The sequence below is a fragment of the Papio anubis genome, chromosome 4 (genome assembly GCF_008728515.1).
Source record: "Papio anubis isolate 15944 chromosome 4, Panubis1.0, whole genome shotgun sequence".
Lineage (NCBI taxonomy): Eukaryota > Metazoa > Chordata > Mammalia > Primates > Cercopithecidae > Papio > Papio anubis.
Window position 1 is genome coordinate 113391118 of NC_044979.1, and position 17650 is coordinate 113408767.

Below are 17650 nucleotides of genomic sequence, written 5' to 3' on the forward strand. Positions count from 1 at the left end.
TCCAAGCCCTGGTTTCTTGCTGTCCACTGCCCCACACCACCGGGCAATGCTTGGTTTGGTGCACAGGAATGAGGTAAGCGGCACTCGGTGCTGTCAGAACCACACCTGGAGGATGGCGAGCTCTTAGGAATGCTGAATTGGATCATGATTTGATTGTGTTCGTTCATTCTAGATGACAAACTAAGGGAGTTCACCAAGGCTCTAAATAAATGCAATAAAAACAACTAGTAAGGAAACTGTGGGTGTTCAGACTAGGTGCTATTCACCAATGCTTTCTGTTTACTCCCAGAAATGATCTTTTACAGAATTAATTTGGTTCCAACTAATTTGTAAAGATGATTTTTTTTTTTCTGTAATATTTCCACTCATGAGTGCCAGTTAAAATGACCAGAGGAAGAAAACTACGAAGATGATGCCTGCTCCTATCTCGCCCCTGGCTAATTCAGCTAGTTTCAAAAGCATGCTTGGGATTTCTCTGCCCTACTTCGTCTGTTTAGCCATAGCCCAATGTATGTTCTAGTTTCATTGCAATCTTTTTAACATAGAGAGAAATCACTGTAATCATCCAAGTCGATTTACTGAGTTCCCTTTCACTCAAATATTTACATCTAGATAAAGTATTTCAATTATTTTCTTTTAAAGTAAAGGAAGGCCTGTATGAATCTTAGATAACAGTCTAAGAATTCTGCTAATCTCTATTCATATGTTTCTTCCCAACTATGTCTTTAAGGCCTAAGACCAGACACTCTACTACCCTATGCTTGCCTTTGGAGTTTCAGCGGGGATGGGACAGGGAGGAGGGAGGTAGGGGTTAGGGAAGTTCACCAAGGACTGCCAGGAGGAGGAATGGGTGCTGGGCAGACGAAAACACCAGCATCCTCCCTAGATTCTCGCTGGGCAGGAAGCCCCACCTTCCCCCTTTCCTCTTCCCATCTTCCTCATTCCCAAAATAATCTCCCCCCATAACCTGAGTGCTGCATCAGCCTGGGCAGTGATCTGATACTCTGATTTATATACTTTAAAACAAAGGTGTGAATAATACACAAGTCCCCTAGGGATCTTGTAATGAAAAGAAGAGTTTAATATCCCAAATAAAACTCTAATGAAGAGAGTTTAGTTTTGTTTGTTTCTTTGTATGTTTGTTTTGTGATTTGATTTGGTTTGATTTTAGAGTGCCCTTTTCTGTGCTGGTTGGTGTCTCAAAACACCATTGCAACACACTACTCTTAGGGAGGAAAAGGCAGGAAATGAACTTTCACCTGCACCCATCCACCTTTCTCCCTACTATGGTACAGGCTCAGCATCAGCCAAAGTTTCTGTAGAAACAAAGAACTACTGGCAGGGAGCAGCTAGTCAGGTGATTCAAGGCTCCACAGCAAGGGATCTATGTGTACTGGGCTTCTTGTACCCACTGCTGGAGACCCACATGAGTCTTCCAGGTCCAGGTGTTAGCCTCTGGCGAGGAAGACATTCCTTGTCTAAGGCAGACACTGGCCATGCAGGAGGAAACACATGAAGCAAACTAGAACCCTGGGTGCCAGGACTCTCCAGGCATCCGGGGAGGACTGGCTCACATGGGCAGCTTTTCTTGGAAATGTAGCACTTCAGCTTTAGGTTCTGTGGGTTCTACTGGGGTAGAGGAGTCAGACTTGTCTCCAGCGCACACTTGACTTAAATGGAGAACTGGATCTCAGAATTCCAGGCCATCTCAAGTTCCTCTAAATAGATGCATGTGGTTCACAGAGGCTCAGAAATCAGAGCTGGGCAAGAAGACTTAGGAATATAATCCTTCAATACTAATTATATTTCTGCCTCCTTCATCGACCACATCAAAATTTATAACGCAATTGCAAATCAGGCTGATACCATAGAGTTTATAATCAGTTTGCTAGTGTCATTCTAGTGTAGTTGGTTTGCTTGCAAATGCAAACAACCCATTTTTAGTTATTCCATTCCTTCCACCGGTCTGTTCATTCTACAGGAATATGGCTCTTTAGTGTGCAATGTTTTATGGTGGTCCTGAATCACAGTCCTGCTCACTTTTGATTCCCTTTTGAATCACAACTTCAGACAGTCACAGATCCAGAACCAGTTGTATCGAAACAAACACTCTCACCGATCTCTTCTCCCCATTCAGGGCACACACATGCTTCAACCGACTGGATCTTCCACCGTATCCCTCGTACTCCATGTTGTATGAAAAGCTGTTAACAGCAGTAGAGGAAACCAGCACCTTTGGACTTGAGTGAGGACATGGAACCTCGCCTGACATTTTCCTGGCCAGTGACATCACCCTTCCTGGGATGATCCCCTTTTCCCTTTCCCTTAATCAACTCTCCTTTGATTTTGGTATTCCATGATTTTTATTTTCAAACCAAATCAGGATTGACAAAAGCTGTGCATGAAGAACTGCCTTCTTCTAAGATCTAACCTTCAGGCTTCTCTCCTCTGTTTTCAATGAACTGCTAGCCTGTATGCAATATTAAAAAAACAGCTGTCTCAAGGTCTGTGTATATCTCCACATACCTCCATTACTAACAATGAAATATGAATGCAAGTTAAGCTACACTTGACCAAATGGTAATAAATGTTTACTTCCATTTCTATCATTTAAGGGAAAATGTGAGCGTTAAGCACTCCAAGCTTTTATATGCCCATGTCTTCTGAGCAGAGCCACCATTTTTTATAATTTCTAACAACCAACTCCAGAACTAGGAGTTGATCAACTCTTTGTTTTCCTCTCTATCTACTTTTCCCTGTGCATAATATCCATCCAAAGGACAACAGTGGCAAAGCTGAAATTTTTATACATTCAACTCATGATTCACATGTGGCATCAGTCCCATCAGCCGGAACTAGCCTAGACACACGGTGCAAATATGACACTCCCAACAATTAACAACAGCAAGAAAACACATCGCATCCCAATGGTTGCGGGGATTGTGGGCTCAACTCAAGAGAAGTTTAGGAGGGGGAGCATTGCTAGTGAATACTCACACCACAAGAAGGACAAACTTGTGCACATGTCCAAGAAAGAAACCTTCTTGATTGATGTAGCATGAAGGATGAGGCTTCAGCCCCCATTGTCTTGTGTAGAATGTGGCAATGCCAACTGGAGAAAGGGAAGAAGGACATATTATCTTGGTTTGAATCCCTGAGTTCTGTACTGTTCTATTTTGTTTAGTCTAGCCACAGTTCTTCATAAAGGAAAACAAAATGTGTAGATGATACCATGACTTTTGTTAAAGCCATGACTTTTGTTTGCTTGGCAGACAAACCCTTCTTTTTTTAAACTTTGATATTGGTTTTTTTCACGTTTTCTTTTTTCCTTTTCCTTTCTTAATCATGGAGTTCAAGTTCCTTTACATTCGATTGTCCATCGGGACCACACTAGGAAGCTGCAAAGAGTGATGGTGCTTGTTAGGGATCAAGGGCAACACAGTACTTCTCCTTCACCCATAGTAATCCTCCTGGGGCAGAAACGTAACACCCCAAAGGCACGTTGATTTGTGTCAAAATAAATATCCAATTTCTTTTAGCATTCAGTGAAAACATATCTCAGAAAACTTCAGGTTGTCAGAAAAACAGTTGCAGGCTCCAAAGACAGCCTAACCTCTCAATTACATTTGAAATAAACCCAACCATAATGGTCATTTGCTATTTTTCTAACGTTGTTATCCATGTTGTCTGAAATAGGTCATAAATGAAAGTGTTTTTCTTCACTGGGAAAAAGAAGAGCTCAAGAGACCCGACTATTTAAATGTCACATTATTGTTTTCCATATTAAAACAAGGGAGAAATGTAAGACGAAGTGAATTTCCTATGAAGCCAGGCCTAGTGGCTCATTATACCAGTTTGTGTCTGGACAGTGTGTTATTTGTGTTTCCTACACTCTAAAGCATTCCAGCCGGGAGCGGTGGCTCATGCCTGTAATCCCAGCACTTTGGGAGGCCAAGATGGGGAGATCACTTGAGGTCAGGAGTTTGAGACAAGCCTGACCAACATGGTGAAAGCCCATCTCTACTAAAAATGCAAAAATTAGCCAGGTGTGATGGCACACGCCGGTAGTCCCAGCTACTTGGGAGGCTGAGGAAGGAGAATCACTTGAACCCAAGAAGCAGAGATTGCAGTGAGCCAAGATTGTGCCACTGCACTCCAGCCTGGGTGACTGAGGGAGATTCCATCTCAAAAATAAATAAATAAAAATAGAAGCATTCTTTTAGTAGGAAGTATCTACAATGCCCAGCACCCCTTGCAGCGATGTGTCCGGTGTCAATCAAGGAGTATACATTATAGAAATTTAGCCTTTTATTGTCTAAAAAGAATTTACTGAGACAGGATGGAATGAGTAAGTTATATGATAAAGAATTTGAGGGATATGTGAAATTCAGTACACATTCAGCATCTGAAAAATAATGGATTCCAATGGAGCTATTATTTTATTTATGAAATCAGAACATAAGGACTATGCAAATAATTGAACCATACCCTTATTCTAATTCTTGCAACAGCATCTCTAATATAGGGGCATCTTTTATCTTTAGAACTTGGTATTATACATATGTAAATACTCATTAATTCAAACAGTCTCTTTCTAGTACTTACATTATTTGTCAGGCATTGGAAAGGGAGAAAGCTGTTTACAAGATGGACCGGCTCCTGGAGAGCTTTACAATTTATATAAATAATGAATTAATCTATTAATTAGATTAATTAATATCTATTCTAACCATATACAAAAAGAATGCAGTATCTCAGAAATTATATCTAGATAGGTAACTTTGGCATACATGATTTTTCAACAAACGTTTCCTTATCCACCAGCACTGCTGATGTCACAGCTCTAGATCTATCCCACAAAGCATAACAGGAACATTATTTCACAAAAATGCAAAATTTCATGAAGAAATGCTGATGTCACGGTCACCTGAAAGAAGATGAAGCTTGTAATACTTTATTGCAACCTTGCATAGAATCCTTAAGGAAGAAAAACAAAGAGAAGAGGAACACAGAAACAAGTTATGGAAATTCATGTTTACCTTATTTATAAGGCTGATGTTTAAATTATATATAATTTTTCATTCAATGTGTATATGAAATGAAATAGCTATAGAACTAAATTTCACTTACGTGGAGGTGTAAACCACCCTAAATTATATAGTTCGGCAGACAGATCTATTTGTTACCACCTGTAATTTTTTTTTAAGCATGAGTTTTCTCCATGGAGGCAAATTGCAAAATTAATCACTTATAAATTTATAAGCCACAATCTCCCTAAAACAAGATCTTTTAGATTTGGTTTTAGTAAGAGTGTAACACCTTTAATCAGGGGACAAACAAGAGCGATAAATAAGAGAAGATTTATGTTACAACCTTCGAAAAATGCTTTTAAAAATCTATAAAGTGTTATAATAATAATTCCATGGATATCACAAATGTTTTATTCTACAGTGTGAAGATGATAATCCTAAAAATGGAAATTGACTCTGTGGGGTCAGGAGAAGTATTCTAAATCTACTGAACTCTTTGTAATTTCTTATGTATATAAATTACTGGAGGTTGTGAAGATGCCTAGAGAGTGGTGAAAAAATTAAGAAAAAGAGACATATGATTTGGGGGAGCAAACATTAAACATGCAAGACCTAAATTTTCTTTTAATACATGACCATATGTCCTTGAACAGTAAGTATATTTGTGTGGCAAGCCAATGGTTGAGTTTTCCAGGATAGTTTTAATATTACATCCATCATATTGTCAGTCCATGTGTCAAACCATGTGTCCAAAATTTGGGTTCAGAAATTTCTCAATTACCACAAATATTTTCCCAGTCAAGATGAAACACTTTCAAATGAAAGTAGTTAGAACTTTACATAACAAATGTGGTGCTTTATTATTATTATTATTACGTACTTCAGTGTTCATTATTAAAACTACTGCAATACTATATCATAAAAATCTGGGATGGATGTTCCAGCCATCATAAATGGTCCAAAAGAGAAAGTGTTATTTTCCTGTTAGCGACACGTAGTCCCTTTGTTCTAGTAGAAAAAAAGGTGCCTAGAGGTAGTATATAGAGTAAATATTGTTCCTTTAGCCTACTTCCTGCAGCTTCCAATTTATCTAAGGAAATGTCTACAACAATTTTGTTCAAAAGTCTGTTCTAGTCAATAGCAGGAGAAGTCCACGTTACTGGGCTGATTTTGCTTACATCAACAAGAGAAATGTCACGTGATACTCAGGCCGCGCTTTCTCTTCCATCACACCATCTTCAAGGAATGTCAATAAACTCACTTTGGTATGGCATTGTGTATGCTCCTTATTGCAAACGGAAGTCTAGGACAACACATAACAATCTGTATCCTGCCTTATGCTCTCGCTGGATGTAAGCAATAAAACAACACAGAAGGCTACCAGCTGCTATGATTTTTTTAAAGTCCCAAGAAAAAAATTATCTATCAAAAAAGCATAATATGTGCTCACAAATTCATGAATAAAGAGGAGAGCTTTTGTAGCAAGTTCCTTGTGTTTACCTATAAGAACCCTAAACAAACCACATGGGCAGCAATTTTTTAAGTTCCCTTTGTGTAAACCAGTTGTGCACTGGTTTATATACATTCCTAGCTATGGAGATGCTTCTTTGAAAGCTTCAGGCTACAACCTAACACCCAGTGTCATCCCAGGACAAGGGTTACCACTAGGCAACCATATTGTGTCCTATGGCTCATATCACAGACTCCCAAGATGGAAACAGCATGATCTCCTTCCAAGCCTCTAAAAGACAAACCATGTGGCTCTTACTGGGTGGTTAGAAGCTGATTTATTCTTTAGACAGAAAATATTCTATTATTAGAAAAAGTGTGGGGAGGACTGGGAGAAGGAAAAACCTGACGGACTGATTTGGAGACAGAGAGGCATCTTATATTGCATTTTTCTTTTCTTCTTCTTCTTCTTCTTCTTCTTCTTATTATTATTATTATTATTATTATGAGACGGAGCTTTGCTCTTGTTGGCCAGGCTGGAGTGCAATGGTGCAATCTCGGCTCGTTGCAACCTCTGCCTCCCAGGTTCAAGCAATTCTCCTGTCTCAGCCTCCCAAGTAGCTGGGATTACAGGCATGCATCACCACGCTCGGCTAATTTTGTATTTTTAGTAGAGACGGGTTTTCTCCATATTGGTCAGGCTGGTCTCGAACTCCTGACCTTAGGTGATCCACCCGCCTTGGCCTCCCAAAGTACTGGGATTACAGACATGAGCCACCACCGCCGGCTGATACTGCGTTTTTTCTACATGTCTTGGGCTGACTTCAGATTTATTCTAACTGAAAATCACTTTTCTCCTAAGGCATAAAGAGAAAATCTGAACTAGATCATCATTTATAGTGAGGCGTATAGTATTCTGCTTTAATCTTACTCTGAAATCAAGATTGGACTTCAAGTCTCCTGATTTCTTTTATTTATTTGTTTGTTTGTTTGTTTGTTTGTTTGTTTATTTTGAGACCGAGTTTCGCTGTTGTTGCCCAGGCCAGAATGCAATGGCATGATCTTGGCTCACTACAGCCTCCCCTCCCGGGTTCAAGCAATTCTCCTGCCTCAGCCTCCCAAGTATCTGGGATTACAGGTGTGCACCACCATGCCCAGCTATGTCAGGCGAAACCCCATCTCTGTCAGGCTGGTCTCAAACTCCTGATCTCAAGGGATCCACCTGCCTTGGCCTCGCAAAGTGCTGGGATTACAGGTGTGAGACATCGCACTCGGCCAGGTCTCCTGATTTCTATGGCCAAACTTTTCCAATTAATATGCTGACAGCTCATTAATTATGTACTGTAGGGGGAAAGTGACACACATAGCTTGTGCTCCAGACACAGTTTAGAGGACGGCTCTCTACGAGAATAAGTGAAAGGAGTTATGGAGGATCAGGCTAACCTTTATCGGCGCTGCAGGAATTACATATCACATTTATGACTGGGAATAGGCTTAGACACTTTTGTCCAACAGGTTTAACTTGGAGATCTGAGAATAGAATAGTTGATGTCAAGGTCACTGAGTTTTATCTTGAAGACTACTGCCTTGTCACAAAATATCCTGTGGGGTCCTGGGCTCCTGGACCTGGCATAACCGTTCAAAAATGTGCCAGGAGCATGAGGTATGCAGAAGAGATGGAAGCTCAAAGAGTACAACTGGATGCCAGGAATCCACGGTCAGTGTGCAGTCACCAAAGAAGGATGCGGGCTGCTGGTTCCCACGGCCCCTCTGTGCGAGTTTGCTAAGGCTGCCAGAACAAAGAACCCCAAGTTGGGTGGCTTAAACAAGGCTAGTAGTTTGAGATCAAGGAGTCGGGGGCTGGTTTCTTCTGAGGGCTGTGAGAAAGCATCTGTTCCACCCCACTCTCCTAGTTTCCAGTGGTTTTCTTGCAGTACTTGGCATTCCTTGGCTTGTAGATCTCTGCCTTCATCTTTGTGTGACTCTGTGTGTGTGTGTATGTGTGTGTGTGTCCACATTTTTCCTTTTTATGAGGACACCATCATATTGGATTAGGGCTAACCCTAATGACCTCACTTTAACTTGATTAGTTCTGTAAAGACCTTACCTCCAAATAAGGAAATGGAATCACATTTGAGGTACTGGGTGAAGTTAGGGCTACATTATATCTTCTCTGGAGGATGTGATTCAGTCTGTAACATCCTCCTTCCCTAAGAGCCTCCAGCAATAATAGTAACAGTCATAAATTCTGACATGCCTTTTATGTATCATCTTATGAAATAGTTACCTTTATAGCCCTCTTTTAAGCTGAAAAAGAAAAAAAAAAAAAGCATAGAGAAGTTAACTAACTTGCCCAAAGACACACAGTTAGTAAACAACATAGCCAAGATTTGAGAACAAGGAGCCAGCTCCAGGGCCCGAGCACTCAACCACACACCATCTCATTCAAGTAACCATTTATTGAATACTTGTTACACGTTAGGTCTTGTGCCAGACACAGGGGTCAGTGGCAGTCCTTGCCCTCAGGGAGCTCATGGTCTAACAATAAAATGATGCATCCTTCTCCTCCAGTTGAGATTTGGCTTCTGATTCCAGTGTGAGTAGTCTCCCTGACCCAACTCGCCAACCCTGGCTCCCGAGTGCAATATGATGCCATTAAAAATCAATAAGCAATGTGCTACAGGAAAAGGGAACAAGAGCAATTGTCTCTGCTGGTGAGGAAGGATGGGCAGTAATGAACTCAGATGGAGACAGAATTTGAACATGTATAAAAATGGGAAAAATAATTTAAATGTATTATATCAGAAAGAGGAAAACGGTTTTTTCTGAAACAGTAAACAGAGAAATGAGCAGAGGTGACTCAATCAACCTAAGAACCTTCATATCTTTAAAAGCTGGGAGAATACAGCTACAAAGAGATTTTTTTAATATCTGGAACTTCTGATTGAATTAGCATTAAAACTTGTTCAGATTAGAATTAATTTGTTCAAATAATTGGGCAAGTTATATATGCCCAAGAACTTGTATTTCTTTCCATTTTATTCCAAAGAGTACATCCTATAGAGTCTTCTTTTTTTCTTACACAGTTGTTATATAATCCCTATTACTTTTTAAATGTAATAAAAATTGAGTCCTGGCTTTTATCCTGTCCAGAATTTTATATTCACTCATAAAAAGAGCTTCTTCCCTTTTTCCAACCTTATTCCTTCAGTAGGAAAAATTAAATGACAACAGGAAGTAACTCTTTTCTAAGATTGTGGTGGATCACATAAAAGGGCCTCAATTCTTCAGCCCCCCTGAAGCCACACCCTTTACCCTCTAACTTTGCAGTCACCTCCACCTGTGGTTGGACATTCTGACTCATTCCCTGAACCACCCACCCAGTGTAACACAAGCAGAGGCATGTAAAGTACTTGCACGGCTGAGCTTGCCCTCTCTCTCTTGTTGCTGTGCTATCACCATGAGAGCAGGCCTGGAATAAGAGGAGAATGAGAGATGTCGGGGGCCAAACTGAGCCAGGCTAGATCAACCAACAGCCAGCTGACCACCAGGTACTTCAGCAAACCCAGCCAGGATCATTAGAGCCACCCAGCCAACCTCCAGCTGACCCTGGAGACATCAACACTGAAAGTGCATGGTTAAATACCAATGATATTTTGTGATCACTGTACTTTTTTGTGGCAATAAATAATAGACTCAAAGACCATTCGGCATTCTTTCCTTTTTAGGATAACTTTTGAGAAGAAACACTGAGCGTTTAACCTTAGGAGTGCATTCACTATGCATGGTAGCTACTCTTTAGTTTAAATTGACAATGGCCAAGTCTGGTGGCTCACACCTGTAATCCCAAATACTCAGGAGGCTAAGGCAGGAGGACTGCTTGAGGCTCAGAGCTTGAGACCAGCCTAGGCAACATAGTGAGACCCTGTCTCAAAAAAATAATAATTAATCAATTAATAATGAGACTGTAGAGAAAAGAGAAATTGGCATGTTGGCATAACTTTTCCGAATATAATTTGATGATATGTATCAAGAGTTTTAAAATATCAAGGGCCCAAGTTATGATTCAAAATTGCATCTTGCTGGTGGATCCGGAGAAGAGGCCTTTCATTCAGGTCAGACACTAAACTGTTCTTAGGTACTCTTCCCATCCCATCATCAGTAACACTCTGTGTTTATCCAGGATTAGAACTCCTATGTAGACAGCAGGAACTAAAGGAAAATTATACTGTATCACATGTTCCAAAAGATGAAGGCCCATACACAAATTCTGTAGGGGAGAGGAGGAGAAAGAAGAACCCTAGTGGCAAAGCATTTATTCATTCAATTTATCAATAAATGTTTATTGAACATCAACACTGTGCTGGGCATTATTTTAGGCACTGGGGTTGCATCAGTAAGCAAAACAAAGAATAAGTAAATAATATAGTATGTTGAGAGGTGATAAGTGTGATGGGGAAAAAGGAAAGGAAATGAAGAGAAAGGAAACAGGGTTGAAATAAAAGAGATTAGAAATATAAAAAGAATTTTTAGGGACGGTGCCGACAAAAGATGATGTTTGGGCAAAATCTTCAGAGATGAGGGAATGAGTGCTGACACTCTCTGGAGGAAGAGTGGCTTCGTCAAAGGCTACAGCAAATGCAAATGCCTTTGAAACTGAAGCATTTCTGGTCAAGCCTGCGGTGGCTTGTAGTTTTCATGTAGTTTTTCAGAAAAGCCATCAGTAAAGGTAGAAGGCAATACTTCCTCAGTTCCACTGAGCTTCACTTAGATGAATACTTACCAGATTCTCCAATTGGTCTGTACTCACCCACCTGCTGTTCAGATGTAGGAGTCCAGGTGTCCAAATGGGTTGAACTAAAACACACACACACACACACACACACACACACACAGTTCCTTAGCAAAAGCTAGGTCTAATTTACCCACTGAAGGACAAATAATTCTGGAAACTATGACAAACATCACAGAACAAGAAAAAGAATCAGCACCCTGAAGACTCAAAGGAAGAGTTCATCCCTGAAGATGACTCACTACCAGCAACAATTGAAATTATTTAAAAATTTCTAATTGGGCCAGGTGTAGTGGCTCATGCCTGTGGCCCTAGCACTTTGGGAGGCCAAGGCAGGAGGATTGCTTGAGGCCAGGAGTTCAAGACCAGCCTGGGCAACATAGCGAGACCCTATCTCTCCTAAAAAAAAAAAAAATTAATTAGCCAGATGTGGTGGTACACACCTGTAGTCCCAGCTACTCAGAAGACTGAGGTGGGAGGATTCCTTGAGCCTGGGAGTTCAAAGCTGCAGTGAGCTATGATCATACCACTGCACTCCAGCCTGGGCAACAGAGCAAGACTCTGGCTCAAAAAATATATATATTTTCTAATTGGCATTCTGAATATCAGCTAGCTAGAAGATATGATCCCTAAGAAATAGAAGCAAAATACATAAAAAGAAAGCTGAATTGACTGAAAAATAAACCAAAACAAAAAAACAAGAAACAATAGCAGACTTCCAATTAAGATGGAGCACTAAGTTAACTTGAAAACAACCACCACCCTTATGCTCGAAATGTGTGAAAAAGATGGTGGCTGACGCCTGTAATCCCTGCACTTTGGGATCCTGAGGCGGGCTGATCATGAGATCAGGAGTTCCAGACCAGTTTGGCTAACATAGTGAAACCCCGTCTCTACTAAAAATACAAAAAATTAGCTGGGTGTGGTGGTGTGTGCCTGTAATCCAAGCTACTTGGGAGGCTAAGACAGGAGAATCACATAAACCCAGGAGATGGAGGTTGCAATAAGCCAAGATTGTGCCATTGCACTCCAGCCTGGGCGACAGTGCGACACTCTGTCTCCAAAAAAAAAAAAAAAGGGAGGCCGGGCGTGATGGCTCACACCTATAATCCTAGCACACTTTGGGAGGCCAAGGCAGGTGGATTGCCTGAGGTCAGGAGTTCGAGACCAGCGTGGCCAACATGGCAAAACCCTGTCTCTACTAAAAATATAAAAATTAGCCAGGTTTAGTGGCAGGCGCCTGTAATCACAGCTACTCAGGAGACTGAGGCAGGAGAATCACTGGAACCCAGGAGGCAGAGGCTGCAGTGAGCCAAGATCATGCCACTGCACTCCAGCCTGGGTGACAGAGCAAGACTCCATCTCAAAAAATATATATATATTGTTTTTAATGTAATATACAGTGAAGCTAAGAAGCTAGAAATAAAAAGAAAACCTACAGCTACAGTGATTAGTGAGAATTAAACACTTTAAGGACATCGGTTTTCTTCTGTGTCAGGACTTGAGCCCTCAGTCTTCTTGTAGAGCAAGGAACTGAAAATGAACTCTTGGCATTGAACCTAAAATTGGGGAAGTGCTGACTTCTTCATGAGTAAAAACCTCCTCTGCTGGCACAGAGTCCTAGCAGGCAATAAGTTGCTTGATGGAGGAAGTGGTGTGAACCACAGATCCTGAATCCTGACTCATGGCTCATGACAGTGCAGAACACAAATTCACATCATCCAAATGCTTCAGAACCCCCAAGCTCCATTGAGAAATTAAGCCAGAAATTTGTCTCCCAATCAACAAACTCTGTAGTCAGGGCAGAGACCATTTAGAAACCACATCATAGAGATTCTTTCCTAACTCAGACCCTATTTGGAACCTTTAAAAATACAAAATTACAGTTAAATAGGAGCTCATCATCAAGAAAGTATAAAATATATGAGGAACTCTATCACTAGGAAAGATCCACAGATGGAATGAGCCAATGGAACTTGAAATAGTACTGCCCTCTAAAAAAGCCACAACATAAGTACTTTTAAAGGTCCAAATTGATAAAGAAAGATTCAAATATATGAATCAAGGATGAAAGATTAGAAACCATAAAAAGGCAGGTTTGAGAAGAACAGTTTTCTGTTGCCCAAGCTGGAGTGCAGTGGCGTGATCTCCGCCCACTGCAACCTCTACCTCCTGGGTTCAAGTAATTCTCCTGCCTCGGCCTCCCGAGTAGCTGGGATTACAAGCGCCCATCACCACGCCCAGCTAATTATTTTGTATTTGTAGTAGAGACAGGGTTTCACCATGTTGACCAGGCTGGTCTCGAACTCCTGACCTCAAGCCATCTGCCCACCTCGGCCTCCCAAAGTGTTGGGATTATAGGCATGAGCCACCATGCTCGACCTACTTTTTTGTTTGTTTGTTTGCTAGAACAAACCCCTTGAAACCTGTAAGTATTTAACATGAATGAGAATGTTGGCAGCTTACAGCACTTGAAAGACCTAGCTTCTAAAATAAGTGAATCTATATTTTTCATATATATGTATTTATAAAGTGTACTTTTATTATAATTGTATGTTTAAAAATATTGCCCAGTTGATTTTTTTAGATTAAACTTCCATCAGATTGACCTAAGAAAACTGATTTTCTACCCTAAAATTTTTTTTTCAAAAAGTTGATATGTAAGTGCCAGGCACGGTGGCTCACGCCTGTAATCCCAGCACTTTGGGAGCCCGAGGCAGGTGGGTCACCTGAGGTCAGGCGAGACCAGCCTGGCCAACACGGCGAAACCCCATCTCTACCAAAAATACAAAAATTAGCTGAGCATGATGGTGAGCACCTGTAATCTCAGCTACTCAGGAGGCTGAGGCAGGAGAATCGCTTGAACCCGAGAAGCAGAGGTTGCAGTGAGCCGAGACTGTGCCACTGAACTCCAGCCTGGGCGACAAGGCAAGACTCTGGCTCAAAAATAAATAAATACATAAAATAAATATGTCATTCAAATTTGTTGTTATAGGAATTATCTGTTTCATTGGTATAGCAACATTTATATATATGTATTTATATATAATAATAATTAACAAACCAAATCATATTTATATATACATCATATATACACTACATATAGTACAATACTTATAATTTGGTCTGTTAATTACTATTACTAATTTTTGTCAAGTTTATAAGTAAAATTTTTTGTATTTCTAATTCAATAGGTCACATATTTTGAGTCTATATTATTATGTACATATAAGTTAATGATGGTTAGGTCTCTTTGGTGGCTTGTATCTTTTACAAAGATTTAATGGCCTTCTCAATCTCTAACAATGCTCATCTAAAATTCTATTTCCTTGGTTATTAAGAGTTATTAAGGGTACACATACCACCTACTGTCTAGATACCCATCAAACCCTGTACCCAACATACAGAGAATATGCATTCTTCCCTAGTTCAAGAAACATTTGCAAAAAAGAAAAAAGATTACATTCAGGATGCAAACAATATCTCAATAAATGCCAAAGAACTAATATTCCACATCCTCTCACCACAATACAATAGAACTAGAAGATAATAGTTTAAAAATTACTAACTGTAGAATAATAACAAAACACTAGGTATTCATAATTCATGGATACAGCTGAAACATCTTCTTATGTATTCAATTATCTAATGCACATCTCTATTCAGTAGGCTAATTGACATATCAAACTTGTATCAGTTAGGGCTTTGATCTGGAAAGGAGAGCCACTATGAATGCTATGGAATAAGGATTTAGTATAGGGGTAAGCCCGATGCTGTTGTGGAACTGGTGAATAAATATGGAAGCTTTAGCATCTGACGGTGGATCTGAATCAGGAATGGAAGCCAGATATAAAGCAAGAGAGAACTAAGACAATTGAATCTTACAAGGATAAACTAAACCCAAGAGGCAAAAAAAAAAACAGAAGCCCTTCTGTTTCTCACTGCCTCCAACCTCAAAAGTGTGAGTAACCTGCTGAAAACATTGTCTCTTCTCATCACGAAGCTGCGCGCATACCTGACCCAGGACTCAGGGAAACTGCATGAGGAGATCCTTCTCTCAAACCCCTCATCTAACCCACCAGCAATTCCTGTTGGCCCTCCCATGAAATAATTTCTATTGCTTTTTACCAATTACATTGCCACTTCCCTAATCCAAGCCACAATAATTTCTCACCTATGTTGTCACCATAGTCTCTTATCTGGCCTTACTACTTCGAATTTTGCCACCCTCCGTCTATCCTCCACAGTATAGTCAGGCTGATCCTTCTAATATGTGTTAAATCATGCAGCTGTCCAGCTCAAACCCGTCAACGGTTTCCCATCAGCTCATAAATTCCTGCATGGCCTGCCCGGGCTACCATCCTTTCTCCAGGCCAACACCCCAGCCACCTTTTCACCGGAGAGCCTTTACATCGTGATTTCCTCTGGGTGGGTTCCTCTTCCCCTGGACTCTACGTGGCTCTCTTGCTCACTTCACTTAGGACTCTCCTTACACGTGCCTGCCCAATATATCTAAAGTACTGCCTCCAGCCTCTTCCCATTTCCTTTTCTTGTTTCCTGTTTTTCCATACTACTTATCTCTAAATTATATTCTATATCTATTTGTTTATTGGGTGTCTCCTCTATAAGAACGTAAACTCTAAGGAAGCAGGACTATTGTTTTGTTTACCATTACAGTGCCAAGGCCTAGAACAGTTCCTGGCTCTGAGTACACATTCACCAGCTATTTCTTGAGTAAATGGTTGAATTAATTTTATACAGAGCATAAAAAATAAATGACAAGTTAACTAATTCATATTATAAAGTCAGTATAACTATAATATCAAAACTGGAGAAACTAGGCATAAGAAAATAAAACTATAGGTCAAACTCTTCCTTAAAAAATGATGTCGGCGGTGGTGATAAGCCTGTGATACAGCACTTTGGGGAGGCCCGGCGAGAGGCCGAGGCTGAGATCGAGGTCAGGAGATGAGAGACCATCCTAGCTAACACAGTGAAACCTCGTCTCTACTAAAAATACAAAAAGCAGCAGGCCGAGGTGGTGAGGCGCCTGTGATCCCAGCTACTCGGGGAGGCTGAGGCAGGAGAAAGATAAGCGTAAACCGGGCCGGAGCTTGCAGTGAAGCTGAGATCCAGGCCACTGCCTCCAGCCTGAAGCAAATGAGACTCCGTCTCAAAAAAAAAAAAAAAAAAAAAAAAAAAATGAGTGTCAGCTGGGCCTGAATATGTTGCCATAATCCCAGCACTTTGGGAGGCCAAGGTGAGTGGATCCGCGAGGTCAGAGATTGAGGACCATCCCTAGCATGGTGAGGCCCTGTCTCTACTAAAACTTCTAAAAAATTAGTTGGGCATGGTGGCATGTCTGGGTCAGCTTCTCGGAGGCTGAGACAGGAGAATCACTTGAACCAGGAGTGAGGTTGAGTGAACTGAGATCATGTGCACTCCAGCCTGGTGACGAGGAGACTCTGTGTCCAAAAAAAAAAAAAATGTCGAATTAATGATACAGTACATTAGCCAAAATCCAAATGCGGGGTTTTGTAGAGTCGACAAAATGCTTGTTTTGAAATGACAGAATTTTAGAATACTGATTCTAAGTTACATGGCATTCAAAGAACCTAGAAAGCCATAAAAATCTTAAAAAAGAAAAAGCGAGTTAGAAGACTGAATGTGCTGACTTCAAGACTTACTGTAAAGCTGCGTGATCAAGAACGTGAAGTAAATCAGTGGAACGGTCACAGAGTAGCACTTCTTTTTTTTACATAAGAAAGTGGCAGTCTTTTTATTGCAAATATGCATACACTCTCGGACGAGTTCTCTGATTATCGGTGTGAGGGGCAGGAGTGGCGCCGATACTGAGGTGATGTTCTCCGGTCCACAAATCTCACGGGGCGGAAGTCCACGCTGGCTCCTGCCAGTGGCAGACTTTATGCATTGGTACTGGAAGGGAGGACGGTGGGCAGGATAAAGGCGTGGTAGGCGTCTCCATAAGCGTGGCGGGTAAGTTTGGTCCTGCCAGTTGACATCACCTGGAGCATGCTGGGTTGATCTGCATCTTCCGTGCAGGAAAGTTAGTGAGAGAAGAACCGGAAGCAACATGGATTATGCAGCTACTTGTTCACCTTCCTCCATCTTGTCCTTTCTCCTTCACCCAAACAGTCAACCTCACCCATTGATTATAAGAATTTAGAGAGCCGTGGTCTGTCTAGCTGCTTCCTGCTGTTAAGAGTGGGGTGGTCTGAGGTTGGCAGTTGGGTGTAGGGAGACTCTGAGAGCTTGCATTTGGTTGAAGGTGACTCAGGTCTCTTGGACCTTGAAACGGAGAATTTTATTAGAATGGGAGACAAGACGTTAACATAAAATGAAGTTAGTATGGGGTGGG

At 41.0% G+C, this 17650-nt stretch overlaps 1 protein-coding gene across 11 annotated transcripts in view; it reads left to right on the forward strand.

Moving 5' to 3' along the window:
- The window catches only part of HECW1 (HECT, C2 and WW domain containing E3 ubiquitin protein ligase 1), a 456185-nt gene extending 449882 nt beyond the window's left edge, over positions 1–6303 (forward strand). For 9 of the 11 annotated variants that reach the window (XM_021935841.2, XM_021935849.2, XM_021935847.2 and 6 more), the window contains one exon: positions 2138–2503. In XM_021935841.2, the coding sequence (XP_021791533.1) occupies positions 2138–2249 (112 nt within the window). In that variant the 3' untranslated portion in view covers positions 2250–2503. Of the gene's footprint in view, positions 1–2137 lie in introns of all 11 variants that reach the window. The other 2 variants (XM_021935851.2, XM_021935846.2) reach the window with 1 other exon arrangement.
- Positions 6304–17650: the final 11347 nt, after the last annotated feature.